At 39.1% G+C, this 20957-nt stretch overlaps 1 protein-coding gene across 2 annotated transcripts in view; it reads right to left on the bottom strand.

Moving 5' to 3' along the window:
- dachc (dachshund c) overlaps positions 1-20957 on the bottom strand; it is a 73787-nt gene that overhangs the window by 11549 nt on the left and 41281 nt on the right. Inside the window, exons 4-6 of one of the 2 annotated variants that reach the window (XM_039657375.2) lie at positions 15317-15489; positions 13208-13376; positions 11951-12085 (exon numbers count right to left, since the gene is read on the bottom strand). In XM_039657375.2, the coding sequence (XP_039513309.2) occupies positions 11951-12085; positions 13208-13376; positions 15317-15489 (477 nt within the window). The remainder of the gene's footprint in view (positions 1-11950; positions 12086-13207; positions 13377-15316; positions 15490-20957) is intronic. The other variant, XM_039657376.2, reaches the window with a different exon arrangement.

Below are 20957 nucleotides of genomic sequence, written 5' to 3'. Positions count from 1 at the left end.
GAGTATTGCAAACATATATGTTTTGTCAGTCATTTGTGCAGCCGTAACTGAGGCAGTAAGTGCATCGTATTACAATTTCATCAATCAACAGGTTATAATATACTGTTGCTATGTGGGCTAAACAAGGTTTCTGATGACATGGGATTGTTAAGTAAGGACCCATTGAGAAGTTTTACAATATTGTCACAAATGATACATACAAAAGTTTATTTGATAAATGCATCTTAATACATCATATGATAATCCTTTATATCTCAATCCTTTATATCTCTTTTTTCCATCACCTAAACAAGGTTTAGCCACAAGCTCTTTTTTTAAGAGAGGCTGCTCCCTGCAGATCCAATGGGTGGAGATTGACATCCAGCTCCCCTTTAATGGACATAATGGGTGGAGCTAGACTTTTCAAACACACTCTATCCCTAACACTATCGCTAAACAGAAGTCCACCAATTATGTCAAGGTCTATGTCAAGTTCCACCCATTACATCCAGAGAAGGGGAGCTGGACATCATTTGGCTCCGCAGTGACCACTTTTGCAAAAACTGATTTAAGGACAAATAGAAGAAGCAAAATATGGAGATACAGGGTTTTTGTCTGACAGCAGCAATATTTGAAAACTGTGATGCTTTCAAACACCTTTACAGAGTCCTCAAAATTCTAGCCGAAATTCTTACACTAGCAGAAATCACACTGTGAAATACCCCACATCTTCATATCACTCAGTGTTAAAGCCACGAGTCTTGAGGACAAAATGCTAGTGTCATAATGACTCAAGGTCAGTACACATCAATGCTATTTTGTTTCTAATGCACTGCAAATGTCAGCCCATTCATTTGCTGGGAAAAGGCAGTTAAATCTACTTAGTTTCAATAAGACACAACAGATCAGTTCTAGTTCAGTTTTGCATTCTAAGGGCAAGTAAATCTCAGTTAACTTAGGCCACAGCAGATACTCCCGCTATCTAAAGTATCTGTATTATGACATTCATAAGGCGGATCCTAGGACCGCTGAGATATAAAGGATTATCATATGATGAATTAAGATGTATTTATCAAATAAACTTTTGTATGTATCACTTGTGACAATACTGTAAAACTTCTCAATGGGTCCTTACTTAACAATCCCATGTCATCAGAAGGCTTAGCGTGAAGAAAAACCTGAGAGCACTTAAAGCACAGGAAAAGGCTTTCAGATACAGAGCACCAAGAAATGTTGTTTTTGATCAGGGCCGAAGCCTTGATCTCGTCATTGTCACTCACTTCAAAGAGTTTGCTAATGTATTAGGCCTCCTGCTATCCAGAACTAACAGAAACACCAGTGTCTCGATCAGACAATTTCATCTCACTCCTCCTCTCATCTCTGCCGCTTTACCAATATGATCTTAATCTTTAATGTGCCTTAGTCTAATCTTTATGAATAACACACCATTTAATATTGTAATTTTTGATTTTTATCTTAATTTGGTGGAAAATTACAGTCTAAAATTCAGTACTACATCATTTACATGAACTTTGCTATATTAATATTTGCACATTTACACTGTGCAACTTACCTTGCCTATTTCACTACCTCTGCACATCATTGCTTTAAAAAAAGAACATTTATAGAATAATAAACCCTAAGTATAATGGTAAAGCAATAGTGGTAAAATTAAAACTGGCATTACCAGTATTTCACTGTAAACTGGCAGTACATTTCGCACGCTGTGACCTGCAACTGTTATATTAAAGAGCTAATTTTACTAGATTTAACCCATTAAAACTGAGTTTTGTTGGTGTAAATTAATTTATTTAGGTTGGTTCAGTGATAAATAATATTTTTTCCTTGAATAAAACCAGTAACCTAAGATGCCATTTTAAGGTAATATTTGACAATGACAATGACTTGGATTGCCCGGACTACGCTATCGCTACATTTGGATCGACCCAATTCTCCTCTATCTGTGGTGACAGAAGGACTTCGTCAAACCCTGGTTCCAGTGGTGGGTTTTCGAACTTCTCTTCCCCAGCCACGGAGCGGGAGAGGAGAGATTTTCAGGGGACCCGCCTGGTCATTTTTCGTGGGACCCGGGGAGGTCGTAGAGGAGGAGGAGGTGGTCGAGAAGAGGTTCAACATCACTCTCCATCCTGGCCCCCCTTCGATCCTGGGCCAGTGAGGGACAGCTCAGAGCCAACTTCTTGCTGCCACGGACGGAAAAGGAGTACACCGCCCGTCTGCCCAGTGAGAGACCGTCCACGTCCCGTCTGCCCAGCGAGAGACCGTCCACGTCCCGTCTGCCCAGCGAGAGACTGATCACGTTCCGTCTGGGAAAGAGCCAGAGATCCCCTTTGGCATGGCCACCAAGGTTGTGATGGACTATCTGGAGTGTCTGGCTTGGATCTTGGAGATGCCAATGTTGTTCCAGAGCTGTACAGCTGTTCCAGGGCCGGAGGCAGAGCCAGTGCCTGTTCCAGGGCTGGAGCCCATGTCGGTTTCCGGACCCAGTGTTTATTTCTGTATTTGTATCTGTCCTTGTGACCATTTCTGTTTTAGTGGCTGTTCCTGAACCGGTGTCGGCAGTTCCTGAGTCAGTGGCTGCTGTTCCAGAGCCGGAGGCAGAGCCAGTGCCTGTTCCTGAGCCAGTGCCTGTTCCCGAACTGGTGTCTGTTCCCGAGCCGGTGTCTGCTGCCCAAAATGCATCTCCGCCCTGGACGCCCGAGGGGTCTTCACTGCCCTGGATGCCCGAGGGGTCTTCTCCGCCCTGGTCGCCCGAGGGGTCTTCTCCGCCCTGGCCGCCCGAGGGGTCTGCACCGCCCTGGCCGCCCGAGGGTTCTGCTCCGCCCTGGCCACCCGAAGGGTCTTCTCCCGAGAGATCTGCTCCGCCCTGGCCGCCCGAGGGGTCTTCACCGCCCTGGCTGCCTGATGGACTTTGTGTTTCGCCCTGGCCGCCTCATGGACTTTGTGTTTCTCCCGGGTCACCCAGGACTAAACGCTTTGTCCCTCCCGTCCCGCCCTGGTCTGTCCCGCCTGATGGAGCGTCTGGTAGCCGCTCTGTAGGGAGGGGGTAATGTCACATGTCTGTCCTGTCTTGTATTGCACTTGGGTGTCTTTGTTATGTTGGGCCATGTGCTCTCGTTATTGTTTGATCCCTCCCCCTCGTTACCTGATTAGTGTTTGAGTTCTTCCACCTGTTCCGTCTTGATTTGTTCCCTTTTTAAGTCTCCTCTTGTTTGCAGTCTTTGTTGGATCGTTGTCATATGTTTCCCAGTTATGGTCTTCGTGTTCAGAGTAAGTGTTTGTTCTTCGAGTTCAGTTTTGTTTCATGTCCCATTTATGGTGTTTTCCCCCTTGTGGGATTTTGCTTTGTGTTTTCTTTTGTAAATAAATCATCCTTTTCTGCACTTGAGTCCTCCCCTCCACTTTTGTAACTGTTCCGTGACAATATTAGCTAATCAATATTTTTACATTTTCATATCTACACCTATGCAGGGTTTCTCTCGTTTTCTCCATTAGACTATTTCTTCAGCCTATAAGGCACTATTGTACCTATCAAAGCTGTTTTAATACATTTGCACAGTGAGACCAGATGGGCTCTGTTCGTTTTGTAGGGCTGTACTAAAGCATGGGGTTTATGCAGGTATCCATAGTTCTGTAGTGGTAATCTGTGTATGCTAATAAAAAATGTCAGCAGGGAAGCCAGAGAAAGGTGACTTTCTGTTCTAACACAGCTGATCTATTAGCATAATACTGACCTGCCATATGGCATTGGCATTACAATTATATACTGTAGGGTAGGGCACGGAAGTTCAAAATGATTGTACTACTATAAAAATTGTCTTATCAGCAAGACTGCATCAAAAGAAAAACTTAAAATCACTAAGTCTCCCTAACTACAGACAGTCAGCTTGATACTCTACACTGTAATGCTAAACGGTTTTGTTTAATAAATTTGTGGTGGTGTGTCATAAGTGTTAATGCTCAGGTTGAAAGGTTGCTTGTATGATCCCACCAAAGAGAAAGACACGTGTAATGGCAATTGTTCCCTTGACCAAAGCACTTAACTGCAGGTTTCTCCAGAGGGATAGTCCCTTTAATTATTCACTGCACCATTCTATAGCATTATTATGTGTGAACAGACTATTGCCCTGGATGTGAGAGTAAATAATATGTTCTGAAGCCATTTGATAGCTTTTGTAGCTTCCAGTTTCGGCACGTATCAATTGTAAAATCTTGATTTTAAAGCCACACTGCGGAACTTTTTGGCCACTAGATGGTGCTCGACATGTAATTTTCACGTCCAGCGTCCCTAGAGGCCACAAGCTCCGCAGCACTGTCGCAAATTAAAGTCAACAGTCAAACGGTCAGCCTCCCGTGTCTTTAGATTGTGTGTGCTTGTGCTTTTACTGTCTATGGTGCTTGCAGTGTATGAGGCGGGCCGGGCAGCCTTGCCGCGCTTTATTCCCTAGCAGCTGGCTGAGAGAGAGAGCGAGCGGGGTGATCCCCGTGGGGATTATCATGTCTGTGAGTGAATGTGAGTGCGGGACAGCGGACACATTCACTGCACTGAAAACACCGTCGGCCAGAGCTGACTATAACGTTATGTGTGTTGGTTTATTTTTACAGAAACCGTGGGACATGTGGTGTGTAATGTTAGTGTTTGTGGGTACTACTGAGTCGTGGGCACGTTCACTACATTTAATGTAACGTTAACGTTATATTTGACATGAGCTGATTTTATTAGTGCGAGCCCTGCACTGAGGCGGGCTGTGTTTGTAGAAATGAACACTGGGCTGTGGGCATTTCATTACACTCATAACACCATCAGCTCTGGCTGGAATACCAGAAAATACTACACTGCTTATATGAATTTATCTGGGTTACCTTAGAAACGGCATTTTTGTGCAGGCAAGCGTCCGCATCGGTCGAGCACTCTTTCTCCTCCGTTAGCTCACGCCAGCGAGCGAAGCGAAAGCTGGACCAATGTGTTAATCCTAGTCCTGGCTTTTAATTTGTCACTCTCCCCTTTTCTTTTTTAGTTTTTCTCTGATAAAACCGTTGCCTTCTTCCTTGTAGCTGTTGTTCGGCATGACGACAATATACAGACGGTAATCAAACGCGAGTTGAGCACTAACGTTAGATTCTGAGGAAGTTGTGGGTGGTGGGGGAAGTGACGTATGCCGTAAAGCGGTCGAATTTTGTAGTTCTTTTTATGCTCGGGTTCCTACCCGAAACCCGAAGTTACAAAGTGCAAGTAAAAGCGATACAGACACCTTCAGGAGACGGCAGATGCGTCATTCAACCTATTGCAAGTCGATCTACCATCTCAATGGGTTTTGGTAATATATTATAAAGGTTGAAGAGTTCCACGGTGTGGCTTTAACATATAAAGCCGTTCATGGGATAGCGCCAGTGTTGCCAAGTCCGCTTATTATAAGCGACTTGTTCTTCTGTCAAGTCGCTTGTAAATATTGGTAGTCGCAGGTCACGTTTTTTTTTTGGGCTTGTTTCTAAAGTGTAGTTGCTTATTTTGGCTTGTTCCCAGCTCATTGCCAAGCAGATATTTTCTACGTTATTTTAACGTAAGAGTTTGTCTTGCTTGTAACCTCTCTCCCTTTCCCCATTCAAAGAGTTTTTTCCCACCCAGTTTTTTCCCACCCTGCTTCTAATTGGCTCTGACCCAGATGGCAGATTTTTTTTTTTTTTTTTCTGGTTAGGTGTGACGTTAAAATGAAAATACGTGCGAGTCTGGACCATCGTGACTGATACTGACTAGACCGTAAGAGAGTTTTATATATTGATTATATGTTAAATATTTTAGATATAGATATTATAATTTAATATTTTTTAACCCTTTAACTGTCACTCCCCATTTTTTCATGAAAATCACTATTCAAATGGTTGTAATTCAAGAATGCTTTGGAATATAGACCTACAGTATTTGGTTTTGTTTTAAAGTATTATGAAATTATGAAAGTAGAACAGAAAAAAAAAGTTATAAGTTTGAGCTTATGAAAATGAACAATGTAAAAATATAATTATTTCTATTTTATATAAAATATATAAATTACAAAATATATTTTACACTATAACTGCAAGAAAATGTAAGCCAAAAATCTGAAGAAGTTGTGTTCCAAATTTTAGGTTGATATCTCAAAAATGAGCTTTCAGTCAGATTTTATTTGGACGCAGTACCAACACTAGATGGACAAAGCTTCATTACAGAAGAAAAATAAACTGTACCGTGCGCATAGTTTTACAAAACTGCGCACAGTTTATAAATCTGTCCACGTGGATGTAAATTTACATTCACAGTTTAAAACTATCCGATCCGTCCCCACAGATTGTTTAATGGATTAAAAAAAGTTGAAAAGTTTGGGGTCTGTAAGATTTTTTTAATGTTTTTAAAGGGGAGGCTGATTATGATTTCACTTTTTAAACATTAGTTAGTGTGTAATGTTGCTGTTTGAGCATTAACAACATCTGCAAAGACACGACGTTTAAAATTCAACGCAAAAGGAGATATTCTCTTTTAAAGAAATAGGTTTTTAAGGACTACAACAAACGGCCAGTAGGGACAACACAACATTCCTCCCGGGTAAGTGACATCAACCCTAAAATTTACATAAACCCCACCCCCGAGAACACTATTTATAGATTATCATGACAGAATATGCTAATCAATGACTAGAAGATAACTACACATAAGCAACATGAATTCATCAACTAACCATTCAGAAATGTTGTCTATATGTTGTCACATATTAAGTCTCTCAATCTTTGTCCAACTCTTGTTTGAACATAAAAGGCTAAAAGTTTTTGAGATTTTCAGGACACAAACTGTTGTAGCCCCTCCCCCTGTGCCGGGAGCAGCAGTTCATTTGCAATTAAAGAGATAGACACAAAACTGGTTCATTTTTACTCACCCTCAAAAAGTGATAATTTTAACATGCTTTTTTAAGCAAAAATTCATAAATACTCTGAGGACATCAGATACTTATTTTACATCATATGAAAATATCATTACACCACCCCTTTAAAAGAAGTCTCTTGTGCTCACCAAGGCTGCATTTATATTATAATAAGATAAGAAATATTGTGAAATTTTATAAAGACCATTTTCTATTTAAGAAATGTATTCCTGTATTGGGAAAGTTTTATTGAAATTTATATTTTATAAATTTTATGCAGGCAATCAATGTTGTGCTGCTTAAAATTTTTGTAAAAACTTTTCCAGGATTTTTTTGTTGAATTGAAAGTATTAGAATTAATAGAAGTATTTATTTGAAACACATTTTTTGTTGTTGTTGTAAAAAACACTTTGGATTATTAATTTTCTTAAATTTTCGTTTTCGATCGTTTTAACGTCATTAAACATGAAACAATTTACATTTTCGGGTCTGATTTGACAGAGCCGGTGTGGTGAGGTGATACACAGTCATGCTTTCGACGATGTCACAGATATATTAAGCAGACATATTAAAGTTTATGAGCTCAACCTCGTTGTCTTTCTCAGTCTTTCGTTCGGTCTACTCTTCTGTCTGTATCTATTTCTTTCTATATGCTCCATTTTAATCATTTAACCCCCAAAAGCATCTCTCCTTTTTTAGTTTTGAATGACCTTTGCTTTGAAAAATGCATTAAAAAGCTCTGCACAGCTCTTGTCTTTACCCATACTATATTTAAAGTATATATCTCAGGATCCATTTAAACAAGTAGGTGCTCAAAATCTCACCTTCCCCTACGCCTGATAAGGTCTGATTAGATTTACTCACCCCTCCCTTATCTCTGCGGATTCACTTAGCTGACCAAAGCATCTTAATCTCACACTATCTGATCTTCACATCTTTGGCAGAAAGAGAGATGCCTGTGTCACATTCAAGGTGTTTCAAAGAGGAAAAACAATCGGTCTCCAGCTTCCACTGGCTCTCGCTCACTGTCAGCTCCCCTCACTGTCGATTTACCTCTCTTTGCCAGTCTTCCTCCCTCCCTCTCCTCTCCTCTAGGGTTCCTAAAAGCACGGTGTCTGCTGGAATGTGATTAGTGTCGGCCGCTGGAGCACTCAGCGGGAGGAAGCTTGGTCCGTGCAGCTGAACTACGGTGCCCCGGAGGGACAATCAGTGCTGAGTTAGCACTACTCTCTTCTCTCTTCTCCATCTCTCCCTGTGCCTTCCAATCTGATTGATCCTCCATTGAATTATTATGGTTTGTGCACTTGCTTTCCAGCAATAAATAAATATATAATCCTGGCAGCCTCTTAGATCATAAATGCATCTCTTCAACCAAGGTCACTTTTTTACCCCTCTTGTTGTGGATTCCCTGGGATAATGAACCCCAACGTCCACTGCAAAAGTCCTCTACAGTCAGCATAAGAGAGCGAGCGGAAAGTGAATGAAGGTTGAAAAGCTCTGAGATGGATAAAGGAATCGTCTTTGAACTCTTCTGTCTTTGACAAGCTATAAAGAAGAGATACAACTTCTGATCTTCCCACTTTTCAGCTCTGCCCCTAAAGATTAATTTCAGGAACATGAAGGTGGAAGTTATCCTTCAGTCTAGTGACTGGTAAAGGTGTCCTGACAGTGACTGGGAGTCTAGAATGACGTTCTACAAAGGGAGAAGAACTTCAACTTTTTGAAGTTTTAAAAAATAAGCATGCATAAAAATCGAGACGAAACTTCACTAGAGCTCAGCAGGACTGTAAATGTGCCATGGGGCTATCTTCAAAATCAAAACTAGTTAAAGGATAGGACATCTTTTTTTATGATAGTCAGCTTAACTGTTCAAACTTATGCAGCCTTCTGTGAAATTTTTTTTTTTTTTAAAAATGAAGAAAATCAGTTAAAATTACATTTCAAGAAACATTTGACCTAAATTAAAATGACACACTTCATTCTTATTTGACAGATTGGATTAATTCCATGCTCGCATTTGATGACATGATACCATTTTGATGCAGTCCACTCTCCTAATAACAAGAAGACCAAATCATCATTATGGTTTCAGACAAAAAAATAAAAAATAAAAAAAATGGTATGGTATGGTATGGTATGGTAAAGAGGTCATGATTTGGCTATATGGTGAGCATAACTCCCTTGCTGTTTGATGTCATAACTGCACAATCTGGTCCCAAAACTTATCTTTCCACACTGACAGACATTTTAAAATAGCTCTAAATTCAGAGTTAACTCTTTTGTTTGTTTTGTCAAGTCCTGTGCCAGTCAAACAACTGTCATTGACATATTGACATGCATGGAAATTCAAACGGTAAGTGCTGATTACACAATTTGTTGCTTTAGTCGTAGTCTTCTTGACATTTGATGAAAATCTAAATACATATTTTACATTTAGCCATTATTTACCTTTAAAAAATCTAAATGCAATTTGCTTTTTGATGCTAACAACCAATCTAAAATGCTGTTTTGGTGTTTGTGCTGCTTAAAGGGTTAGTTCACCCAATAATTACATTTCTGTCATTAATTACTCAGCCTCATGTCGTTCCAAACCTGTAAGACCTTCATTCATCTTCGGAACACAAATGATGATATTTTTGATGAAATCCGAGGGCTTTCTGACCCCCCTATAGACTGCAACATCATAACCAATAACAGGGCCCAGAAAGGTAGTAAATACATCATTAAAAAGACTCACGCGGAAGAGAAGAAATTGTTGAATAAAGTAATTATTTTTGTTTTGTTTTTGCGCACACAAAGCATTCTCGTCGCTTCATAACATTAAGGTTGAACCACTGTAGTGGCTTGGACTATTTTATCTTCACCACCTTTCTGGTAATAACATTCCTGTCTATAGACCCCTTTTCAGTTGGTAAACATGGTGACGTTTTTATGTGGGCGGAGCTTAAGTGGAGGCAGAAACATCCCTCTGGCCGCTTCACTAATGCGAGTTAGCCAGTTTTATTAGCTTGTTTTTTTAACAATGACTGAAGAAAATCAGATTTTATCTTAATGTAAGGTCACTCATTGTCCAGGACCGTGATTGTTATTTTCAAAAGTTAATTTTAATGGACAGAACCAGATTGGCCGACCCGTGGCCACCTACACGCTTCACTCAATGCATGGACCATCTGACAGGATTAACGTTACGTAACCTCGGTTGAGTGGCCTGACTTCTACACCTACCTTATAGAGAAACCGATCGTAAAGAGAAACTGAGGGCATATAAATCTTTATATGCCTATAACTATGCGCTGAATGCTCATGTACAAGACTTGTGTGTACGATCTGCAGTTCTGCCTAGCCAGCGCAGAGAAGACGACAATGTAAAGAGTGACATTAGGGTGCGATTTTAATCATTTGAATATTTTCTAGAAATAAAACATATTCATTTTTCATTGATACTTGCACCAAACAACACAATAAGATGATATTTATTAATAATAAAAGTAATTTAAGCTCCTTATTATGTAGCCGAATCTGTGCTGGTTTGTGTTGGCCGCCTCCAGTTTTCACTTTGTTTTGCCTCCAGCTAGTGCCGTGACGTAACTGTGTACGAACGAACGAAGGTCTTGCGGGTTTGGAACGACATGAGGGTGAGTGATTATTATTGGGTGAATTAACCCTTTAATATTTTTGTAGAAACCATAATATTCTTTGGTGAATAAAATGTTCAAAACAAAACAGCATTTATTTTAATCCAATCCAATCCAATCGACTGTATTTATATAGCACAATTTAAACAAACATAAGGTTTCCAAAGTGCTGTATACCACAAAAATCTGTGAGAAAAAGACAGTACACCCGAAATAGTCTAAATAAAATAAACCTGGAAAAGTCTATTTTAAATTGAACAGTCTATTCCTATTTATATAAATAGACTTTACTATCACTTTTGATCAATGCATTCTTGCTGAATAAAAGTATTCATTTATTTCACACACAAACACACACAGTGTATATAATCCTAGTATAATGTCTAGTCACAGTATACCTCATCATCAATGTCACCACGTTTGATGTAGTGGTATCAGTGGTAAAAATCCTTTGAAATTTGAGGTTTTAGCACCTGTGTGATCTCCACGATTTCATCAAATCCCGACAGGCTGTATTCAGTCACACTAAAGCCCACTTTTCCAATTTCGGGTGTACTGTCTTTTTCTCCTCAGCACAATGAGGAAATTGCTGACAACTCGTCCTTGCAAAGTCCTCATTAGCCTAATGAAAGCCTTCAAACGCAGAAGCCAAACAAGGGTTCTGGGAGGTTATTAGGAAAATTACACCTCCAGGAGGGCCAGGGTAAGGGAGTTGGTAGAAAAAGGGGGTGGGGGGGTCATTACTTCACGGTCTGCAAATCGCTAACTAATTCAGCCCCACTACCGTATCATTTCTACCTCTATGGATAATTTTCACAGAATTGTAAATGAGAGTATTCATTGATTTCTCAGAATACGCACATCAAGATTCGTGTATTAACAGAAAGGAAATATGCTGAGTATTAAGTGACACATCAGCAATCATTTCCTGCAGTCAATCTAAACCATTGCTGATAAATGATCTGCTAAGCTGAAGGGAAAATATTTCAGATGTTTAGGGAAAATGCTTGCGTTTTCCATGAACCTTTTTTTTAAAATGTAATTCAAAACTTGTTTTTATAGCATTAGAAGAATGGTAAAAGTGCAGTCATTGCTAAACTTTTTGACCTTGTTGAACTGCACAGTAATGAATTTGTTTTTGCAACAGAGATAAGCACTTTTTTTTACTATTTAAACAATGTGATAATCTGAGTTGTTCACCAGTATGCACCTAAGTAATTATTTCCTAATGCATAAATATGGATCAATCATTTATTTTTCAAATAAACAGCTTATAAAAGCCACATTAACTATGTTTTATTTATAATGGCAAAAGATAATGTTTGAAAACATGGAAACTACAGTACGTAGGCTAAGTGTAGTTACACTTGTAGAATGGCCTTCCCTTGTAAATGCTATTCAACACAGAATACAATATTAGCATCTAACCTTTTTCTGTAGAATGCCTCTTTGTTTCATGGCCCGTGTCATGGGTTGCCAGATCCCCCTCTTTTGGTCCTGGTGGTGCACTTGGAGACAGGCCTAACAAGGCATGGCCAAGAGAAAACCCATTCTGATGTAAATCTAAAGGGAAAGGAGGGGCATACAAACAGATTTTACAAACAAAGGACATAAATACAAAGACTGATCCTTAAAGCCCACTGTTCTAATATAATAGGTATAAAAAAAATACAATTTAGTTTTTTTTTGTTTTTTTTTGTTTTTTAAGAAATAAATTAATACTTTTCTTCAGGAAGGTCACATTACATTGATTAATAGTGACAGTTAAGACATTTTAATGTTCAAACTATTAAACCTTTTCCAAAATGTATAATAAGAAATGATTCCTGAGCACCAAATAAGCATATCTGATGATTTCAGAAGGATCATGTGACACTGAAGACTGGAGTAATGATTGACATTCCAGTAATAAATTACTTTTTTAAAATATATTAAACAGTTTTCACTGTATCTTTGGTCAAATAAACGCACCCTGAGTCAGCATACGACTTGTTTCAAAACCATTAAAATATCTTACCAACCCAAAATGTAGTGTATGATGTTTTAATTCAATAATGAAAGGTTCACTTATATCCAAGATGTGAACATTAGGTAACTGAACAAGCTTTAAAAACTCGTAACAAGAAGGGCAACTAAATATTATAGAAGCAGTTTCAAAAGCGTAGAAATGATTATAAGAGTTTTTTCAAAAATAGGATTTAAAACACATATTCAGCCCCAAATTATATCATACCACTGATATCTGATATCTTGGGTAAGATTTTTAATGCGTCTGATGATAGACTGGAAAAAAGTAGAGAGCATTACCTGTAATTGCATAGTTTTAGTTCCGGTTAAAGCATTGCACATGAACAACTCTGATGGCTTTGCTTTTAGTAGATTCTGTGATATCACCTTATTCTTAATTCTAAAAGCACATTTGTAAGATTATATGTGCAGTTTCACATTATGATAAGAGCATAGTGCTAAGTGCTCAGGGACCAAACTCAGTGGTGCTAAATTAGTACTGAATGTTTGGTTTTAGCCATATATGACAGAATCCAGAGAGAAATAAAAACGTAAAAGTATACGTAATATTACAGCAAACATGACACTGATGACAACTAAAATCTTGAATTTATATGCAATAGACTTTAGAAAAAGACACTGAGAAGAAATGACTTTTATGTGGTGGGGCAGACGTACGTGGCCGATCAGAAGAGCTCTCTGTGTGGGCAGGAGAGCTGGACACGCTGCTGCTCTGCCTGGAGGATAACTGGCTAACTGACCTGTGGCCATCATCCAAAGAGGGGACGGGTGATGGGCTGTCTGGAACTCGCTCCTGATCGTGAACACACACATTAGTCCCCATAATCTGTAATATTTTATAAAACCATAATAAATCATTGCAGTAGAACCATCTATGTTGTGACATTAAATGTTACAGAGAAAATAAAAAAGTAAGTTAATGGAATAATTCCCTCAAAACGTGAAAAATCTGTCTTTATTTATTCACAGCAACCAGTGCTTCAAGAGGGGGAAAAGGTGCCAGTACTAATTGTGTGTGTGGATAAGTGGATCGCGTTTGTCAGAGAACATGTGAGAAGTGGCTGACCACAATAAAAAGTGAGGCTACAGTTTAAAATATTGAACCGTTCTGGACCATTTGAGCACTGATAATAGCGTCAGTCCAAACCAGTATGCTGTTATTTTTAGCAGAACACAACAAAATAATTTTTAGGAGAGCTTCACATTGATCTTTTTCATGCAATGTTTACATATAGACCATTTCACAAGATGTAAACAACACTGGTCCAGAAGCACTTCCTGTTTCAGTTTGTAACTGTTTTCTTTATTTCACATGTAAAGAAAACATCTTAAAGATGTTTGTTTAACTTTTTGATTCAGTTTTATATGTTCTGTTGGTTGTATTTTATCCCAGCTTTTATGTAGTGTTAAAAAACTAAAACAGGAAGTGCTTCTGGACCAGTGTTGTTTACATCTTGTGAAATGGTCTATAAGCTCCAAAATGGCCACATAAATAGTTTCTACAACAACACAGTTGTTGTACAGAAAATACTTGAAAAAACTGTTCTTGTTCTAGTGTTTAATGCAAGAACCAATAAGGTTAGTCATTAAGCACATATGGTTGAGTTGATATTTATCATATTTGAGGTGCTGTATACAGTATATTGTATGTGTATATTTGTGAAATTCGTTTATCGTATAAAGCAATTGACCTATGGCTAAGCCACGCCCCCTCCACTCACTCGGACAAACAGTCGACATTCGGGGACGGACGCTACGGCAGCTGTCACAGTAGGAGACATTTCACAGGAGGTGATTTTCAATTGGTGATTTTCACAGAAGATTATATATCATAGATAGACAGAAAGATTATGTATCATCTCAAAGTCACCAAAAGGGCCTTAACTATGCTTTGGAGGCTTGTATTAATAATTTTATTGTTGAGAAGGTCGATAAAAAGCTTCAGCGCCAGGCAAAAATTTACAGATTAGTGTAAACGTGATAAACTGCATATCATTGCCATCACTGTTTAGTGTTACAGTATTTACATGAATCGTTCGGCACAACATTGTTAACATTTGTTATCTCGGTTATTTACAGATATACGTTAATGAAGCTAAGTGACATGATGTACAATGCAGCTAGAAGCTAAAATTAACGTTTTCTAATGTTAGCCTAACGTTACGTTAGAGATTTTAAAGATAACGTTCAAATATTCAAATATTGACTTTAAACAAGGATGTCTACATCTGTTCAAAGTTATCCACGTTTAGTTGGTGTTGTGGTCTTCCACATAACTTAATCCAGAGCAGACACTTATCTCGGTTGAGATGTGGCTTGGGAAAGGGTAAAAAAATACACACCGTCGCAGAGCATCTCGGGAACCTAGTGTCGGAGTTGCATGTAACCCATACAAAGCGTTTGACAATTTTAAACTTAAAATGACAAGAAAAAACGAATGAAAACTGACTAACGGCAATGCATGTCAATGGACGTGGAAGCAGAGAATGTCCGAGTGTATTTGGGTTAGCTGCGCACTGTGATTGGCTTATCGCGTTTGAGGGCGTGGCTTAGCCATAGGTCAATTTTGTTACTTCTGAAGACTAAATAAAGATTAAACTGCTTGATTGATACGCATTTCTGTTAAAAAGATCCTTCATTTGTCTATCGAAGTTAAAACAAAAATCGTATGGGTTTGGAATGACATGAGTAGTTTTCATTTTGGGGACGAACTATCCCTTTAAATCATCTTATTAAGAACCATATGTATAATGTGTGTCCTTGTACCTTTATAACCGACGTCATCATTCTGGACGGGACACACTTGACCTGAGCAGCAGCTGCCATATTGGCAATAGTGTTGAGATGGTTCATCTGGTTCATCGCCATGGTGACAGAGGCAGGAGGCAGACTGACTGGAATCAAGGGATGTGGCATCATCATGAATGGCAGTTCCAAACCTGTACAGAAATGCATTGAAACACACACAAAATCATTTTATCTGGAAACAAACATACCAATAAATGCTCATTAATCAGCCAAAACAGTACATATTTCAGCATAAACGCTCTATTGCAGGGGTTCTCAACTCCAGCCCTTGCGACCCACTGCTCTGCATATTGTGTATGTCTCCCTTATTTAACACACCTGATTCAGATCCTCAGCTCGTAGACTCGATAGACTCGAACTGCAGAGCAGATGGTCGCGAGGACTGGAGTTGAGTACCCCTGCTCTATTGCAATGTATTAAATCTTTAAAAAAAATGCATTCAAAAAAGCAAGCTCATTAAAATAGCATATGCTGCACCAACAATTTGAGAATATTAAGAAACACTCATCACATTGAATGGGAAAAGATGTAAGTAGTTTCAAATTATGATGCTTCCCATTATGAAATCAGTTTCTGCTTTGTTTGAGCTCTTTTTAAAGACATGCCATTATGGCACAGCATGTCTACAAGGATAACTAGAGCTGCTGGAGTCTGCACCTCAAACCAATTAGCTGCTTCTCAGACTGCTGCAAACGTCTTCATACATAACAACCCCATGATAAATTAGACCACACACTCTATTTGTAGCACGACAAGCTACGTGACAGCAAGAGTTCAGTGCATACGCCTGCTGTGTGACCGGTGTTTTGCTTGTTTTAGTGTGCTGATCCAATCCCTCGCAGCACTCTAACAGTGTTTTGCTTTATAGGAATGTGAGCGGATATTCTCCAGAGAGGAATAACAGCAGAAAAAAGGAAATGGATCCTCTCACAACTGAACAGGTCAGGGCATAAGGTTACAGTCAGCCACTCAATGGCCGCCTGTACTCCACCGCCACTTTGAAAGTGAAGGATGAAAGAGAGAGAGAGAGAGAGAGAGAGAGAGAGAGAGAGAGAGAGGACATTTCGCCAGTTTCTCTCAAAGACTTTTTTCATTTCCCATCAGTCGCCTTAAGAGACGATCCTGAACTGTGTTGGCCTCGTGGTAATGGATTCACTTGGGTTGATACCCGCGGTAGTAGCGGAGCCGTGGCCGGGAGATGATGAGAAGGAAGGCCAGGAGATGATGAGCCCTTTGGAAGTGATAGTTTTCAAGACCCTCTGCTTTCCAGCCAAATACCAGGCAGCTCTGGGGATCAGAGGTCACCTCTCAGACACAGAGACTTACAAATGAAAGTTCCACCCGAGTCCCCCTCCCTGTCGTCATGACATTTTTAGTCAGAGACGGAGAGAGAGGGATTAAAAAAGCCCCCGATTTTCCTGAAACAGACGACACGCAGATCAGTCACGGCGATCGGGCGACAGAAAGGAAGTGAAAGGGAGATCAAAGAAAGGAATTGAGTTGGATGGAAGGGGGGATCTGAGCCAAGTGCATGCACATGCCAAGAACATGCAAGCTGCTCCCTCTTTCTCAGTATAGGCCATCACTAATATTCTTAAAGATAAAACGACAGTGCCATCCGCACATTCGCCTTTTCAAGTGGAATTTAAACTGCCATATTATGCAAGAAAATGCTGATAGGAGCAATATCTGGCCTTCTAAGCACATTCGGGAAAGGGCCAAAGTGGCAAGGAAACACTAAACCCCCTCCCCATCCAAAACGACACTTTTGAATGAGACTGGAACTCAGCCAAATGCATCAACATCCGTCACCCTTCATCCGTATCTCAAGGGGCCTACGTCTCAGCTTCTGCTGCAAAAAGAATAACAATGTGATCCGCTAGCGTCTGCTAACACCACAGTGCCGCTGAGGCCCGTTTCTGAAACACATGGTGGCCGATATCACTCACGAAGAGCTTTCAATCTTTATTTACCTAAAACAAAAGATCCCAGGGCTAAAAGAAATTGGAGACGCGCCATTTTAACGCAGCAGTTGCTATTGTGCGCTTGAGCCAGAGCTATTGTGGGAGTGTAAATGATTTTGACAGGAAGTTGCAAATTGTATAAATATTTAGCGTTTAATAAAAAAGGGAGAAACAAAACAAGCTGAATGCTGAGGAAAGGAAACAAAAGAAGTCTAATGACAGGGCTGGGAAGGAGCCAAGCGCTCTGCTGGATAAATCCAAACACAACAAGGATCTTGGTACAAATTTGGGCACAAAACTGTAGCATAAAATGTCATGGAGAGCAACAAAACAACACAACACCTGGAAAGGATTCAAATGAGAAACAGCGAAAAAAAAATATACAATGTAGCCTGCTGCTAGAATGAAGTGTGAAGATTTTTACATGCTGATTATCACATGATATTGTTTGAGCTGAATAAGGAATTTGCTTAAACAATGTCTTTATACGTTTTTGATGATAAGTATAATACACCCTGGTGCCTTGTTCCTTAAAATACCATGTTTTTTTTTATGGGTTGTGAGACCAAACACAGTATGTTAATAAATACATTCAACATGAAAAGCAGGGAGTTAAATGATTAGTTATTCTGGGCTGTCCTAAAGTACATCAAAGTGAGTATTGTACTCAAAAATTGGGCAAGACCAGGCTTGGACTCAAGTCTGTGTCAAGTCAAGACCTATTTTATCAGGAACATTTGGACTCTGCCTGGATTTGGACTCGAGTAGACAATACACGAATCCAGAATCATGTAACAATGTCATAATTTTGAACTTATACAGTCCCTCCAGGATTTCACGATTTTTTTTTGTGATTTTTGCCATCAAAATGACTGATTTTGTGGTGGTAATTTCCAAAAATTTGTGAAAAAATTTGCGATTTATATTTAACATTTACCATAATAGTATTCAGTCCTTTTTTTTGTGATTGTTGCGGGCAAAAATTGATTGATTATGCGGCCAGTTTTCTTTTCTTTTAAAATGCGATGGAATATGTGGGATATTTATGCAATTTTATGCGATGAAATTGCTGGAATTTACAAAAATTGAGGGAACTTGCAAATTGATGAAAAAGAGAAAAAAAGTGATTCCCCCAACATCCTGTTAATATAAGAGTCATTTCTTATTACTTCCTTTGATAAACAAGCATACTACATCATAGAAAGTGCTGGGAATATTTAATTTCTCATCTTGTTTTATTTCAGACTGTAAGAGTGTAAATAAGGTGTGGCCCCTTTAAGAGCTGCGCGCTCCCTGTTGAACTGTCGAACACCCCATGTGTGCGGGTAATTTCTGTTTGATGCTACTACTTTTATCTTATGTTGTTTATTAAGTAACAATGTAACAGTAGAACGTTCGACAGACAGTTATAGGAGTTCGATTTGTGAGATGTCAATCGCCTCCGTGAGTCTGTCTGGCGTCGCGTAATTGCGTCACTTCATAACGTTCCCATGGAAACAGGGGGAAATGGCTGCTCTTATGTGAAGCAAACGCAACATTTTTCAACTTTCTGCTAAGATACATGTGACTTTTTTTGCAACGAAAATGCGAGGATTATGAAATTATGCAAACCCCGCATATTTTGTACGGAAATCGGCAATTTATGCGGCGAAAGTGAGGCGTATTTGAAAAAATGCGGCCCCCGCATAAATATGCGGACTTTGGCTGATTTTGCATTGAATTCAGCGATCGCATAATCGCGTTTTTCTGGAGGGACTGCTTATAGTAAGAGTATCTTTTAAATATAAAATGGCAAAAACATAATATTTACAGCATTCCACACTTTGCATGCAACCCTGTTAGGCCTACTGATTTTCGCTCAATACAAATTAAAATGTAACATTCCTAATTGTGACACCCATAAAACATTTTTTGATGGCATTATGGCATAAACATAACAATCAAAACTGAATGTATCAGTCTTAAACATTTAGCTCAGTGACCCAAGTTAAATAAACATTATCAAACTTTTTTTATTTCTTTATTTTTTATAGCAAATATAAGTTTATTTATAACTATGAACTAACATTTGGCTCTACTGTAGATAACCCCTTTTGAGTTGATGTTAATTCAGGATAAATTTGTAACCCTCTTTTGATCATATATTTTTTTAACAAAGAAAAATGTAAAAGGTTTTGGCCTTATTTTGTACACTTTTCTTAGAAAGTGGCAAATTATGGCAAGACATTTTTATATTCCAGTACAATCCTCTCCTTTTCCGAAATAGCAAAAATTAGCGAAATAGCGAATTTTTTTGTGCTTTTGCTTATGCAAAATATGAATAACAACGACTTTTAAAAGTTAAATTAACAACACAGAAACTATGCGTCCGATTTTCCCAGTGCTACTGGAAACCCCATCTTCTTTATTGCTACTTTAATGTCAGTTATAAAAGTTTCTGCTCAGGGCATGTTCTGTAACCTCCCGCAGGTAACACAGCAGTTCCTCTTTCCTCAGGCCAACCTCCCCTGAGACAGAGACCACCAGCAGGTGTGTGTGAGAGGAAGAGACGCCAACTTCTGAGAAGCATTTGTTGGCCTGATAGCACCATTCCCGGTGTACACTTCTTTTTCTCACACACTACAACATCTCCAATGAATTATTAATCTAAGATAAGACTATTTGATTTCTCTCTTTCCCCAATAAAGGCATTAAACTTGTTCCAGCCTGACAGTCGGATATAAAACAGGAGCGATAGGCAAGCTTTGTATTTCCCAGACGAAGGTGCGGCTGCCAGTAAGCAGCTGTGGTCTAGGTGTTTAGTCTGTACGTTTAGCTCTGGTCTTTGTAGTGGTTAGACACCGTGGAGTAATTTCCACATTCCCGTCAGCAGGGGTTGGGGGAGGGGATTGTGGAAAACCGGAAGTCGTTTCTCTTATGGTTAAATTAATGATGCCTCCATGTGCTTACTGTTGAGTTACTTCCCTTATGGAAATAATCACAAAACAAGCAATGGTGAGGGCCTTGAAGGGTTTTGGGGCCTGTCTCAGGAAAAGTTAATGAAGGTGCAGATATTTTGATACCCAGATGAAAAAAATCTAGGAGGATGTAATCTTCAGTATTTGGCTGGAAAAAAAGAGATGATGTTTTTTTTTCTATTTATGCTTAGCTCGAAATGTATTCTTAATACAGAATTATTAGATTTGCTTGGAATAAAGCTGTCTGTCTGTTGAACTATACGTTCCCCCACACTTCCATCATCCGTAGCTTCCAGAGCTCAAGACAGAGAACATCTCTCTCTCACACACACACACACACACACACACACACACACACACTCTTGCCACCCACAGCCCGCACAGAGATTCAGAGAGGCAGTCGTCCTGACCAGCTGCTTGTGATTACTTGTGTTTACAATGAGCATCAGGCATCTGCTGCATGTAATACAAAACATACACACCTAGAGTCTGTGAAAAAAAACGAACGACACATGTGCACCAAAACAAATACACAGAGACTATTAAAAATTGTAAAAAACAACAAAAAAACAACAACAACACCGCTAAAGCATACATATTGTATTATGTAGACATGTAAATGTTGTTAATGGACCAGGACAGATTAATAACAGATTAATACTTTTATTCAGCAAGGAT

This window comes from Pimephales promelas, chromosome 6, assembly GCF_988280905.1.
Source record: "Pimephales promelas chromosome 6, fPimPro1.hap1.1, whole genome shotgun sequence".
Lineage (NCBI taxonomy): Eukaryota > Metazoa > Chordata > Actinopteri > Cypriniformes > Leuciscidae > Pimephales > Pimephales promelas.
Note: the sequence above shows the minus strand (reverse complement) of the source record. Positions and strands in the feature narration are given on the sequence as shown.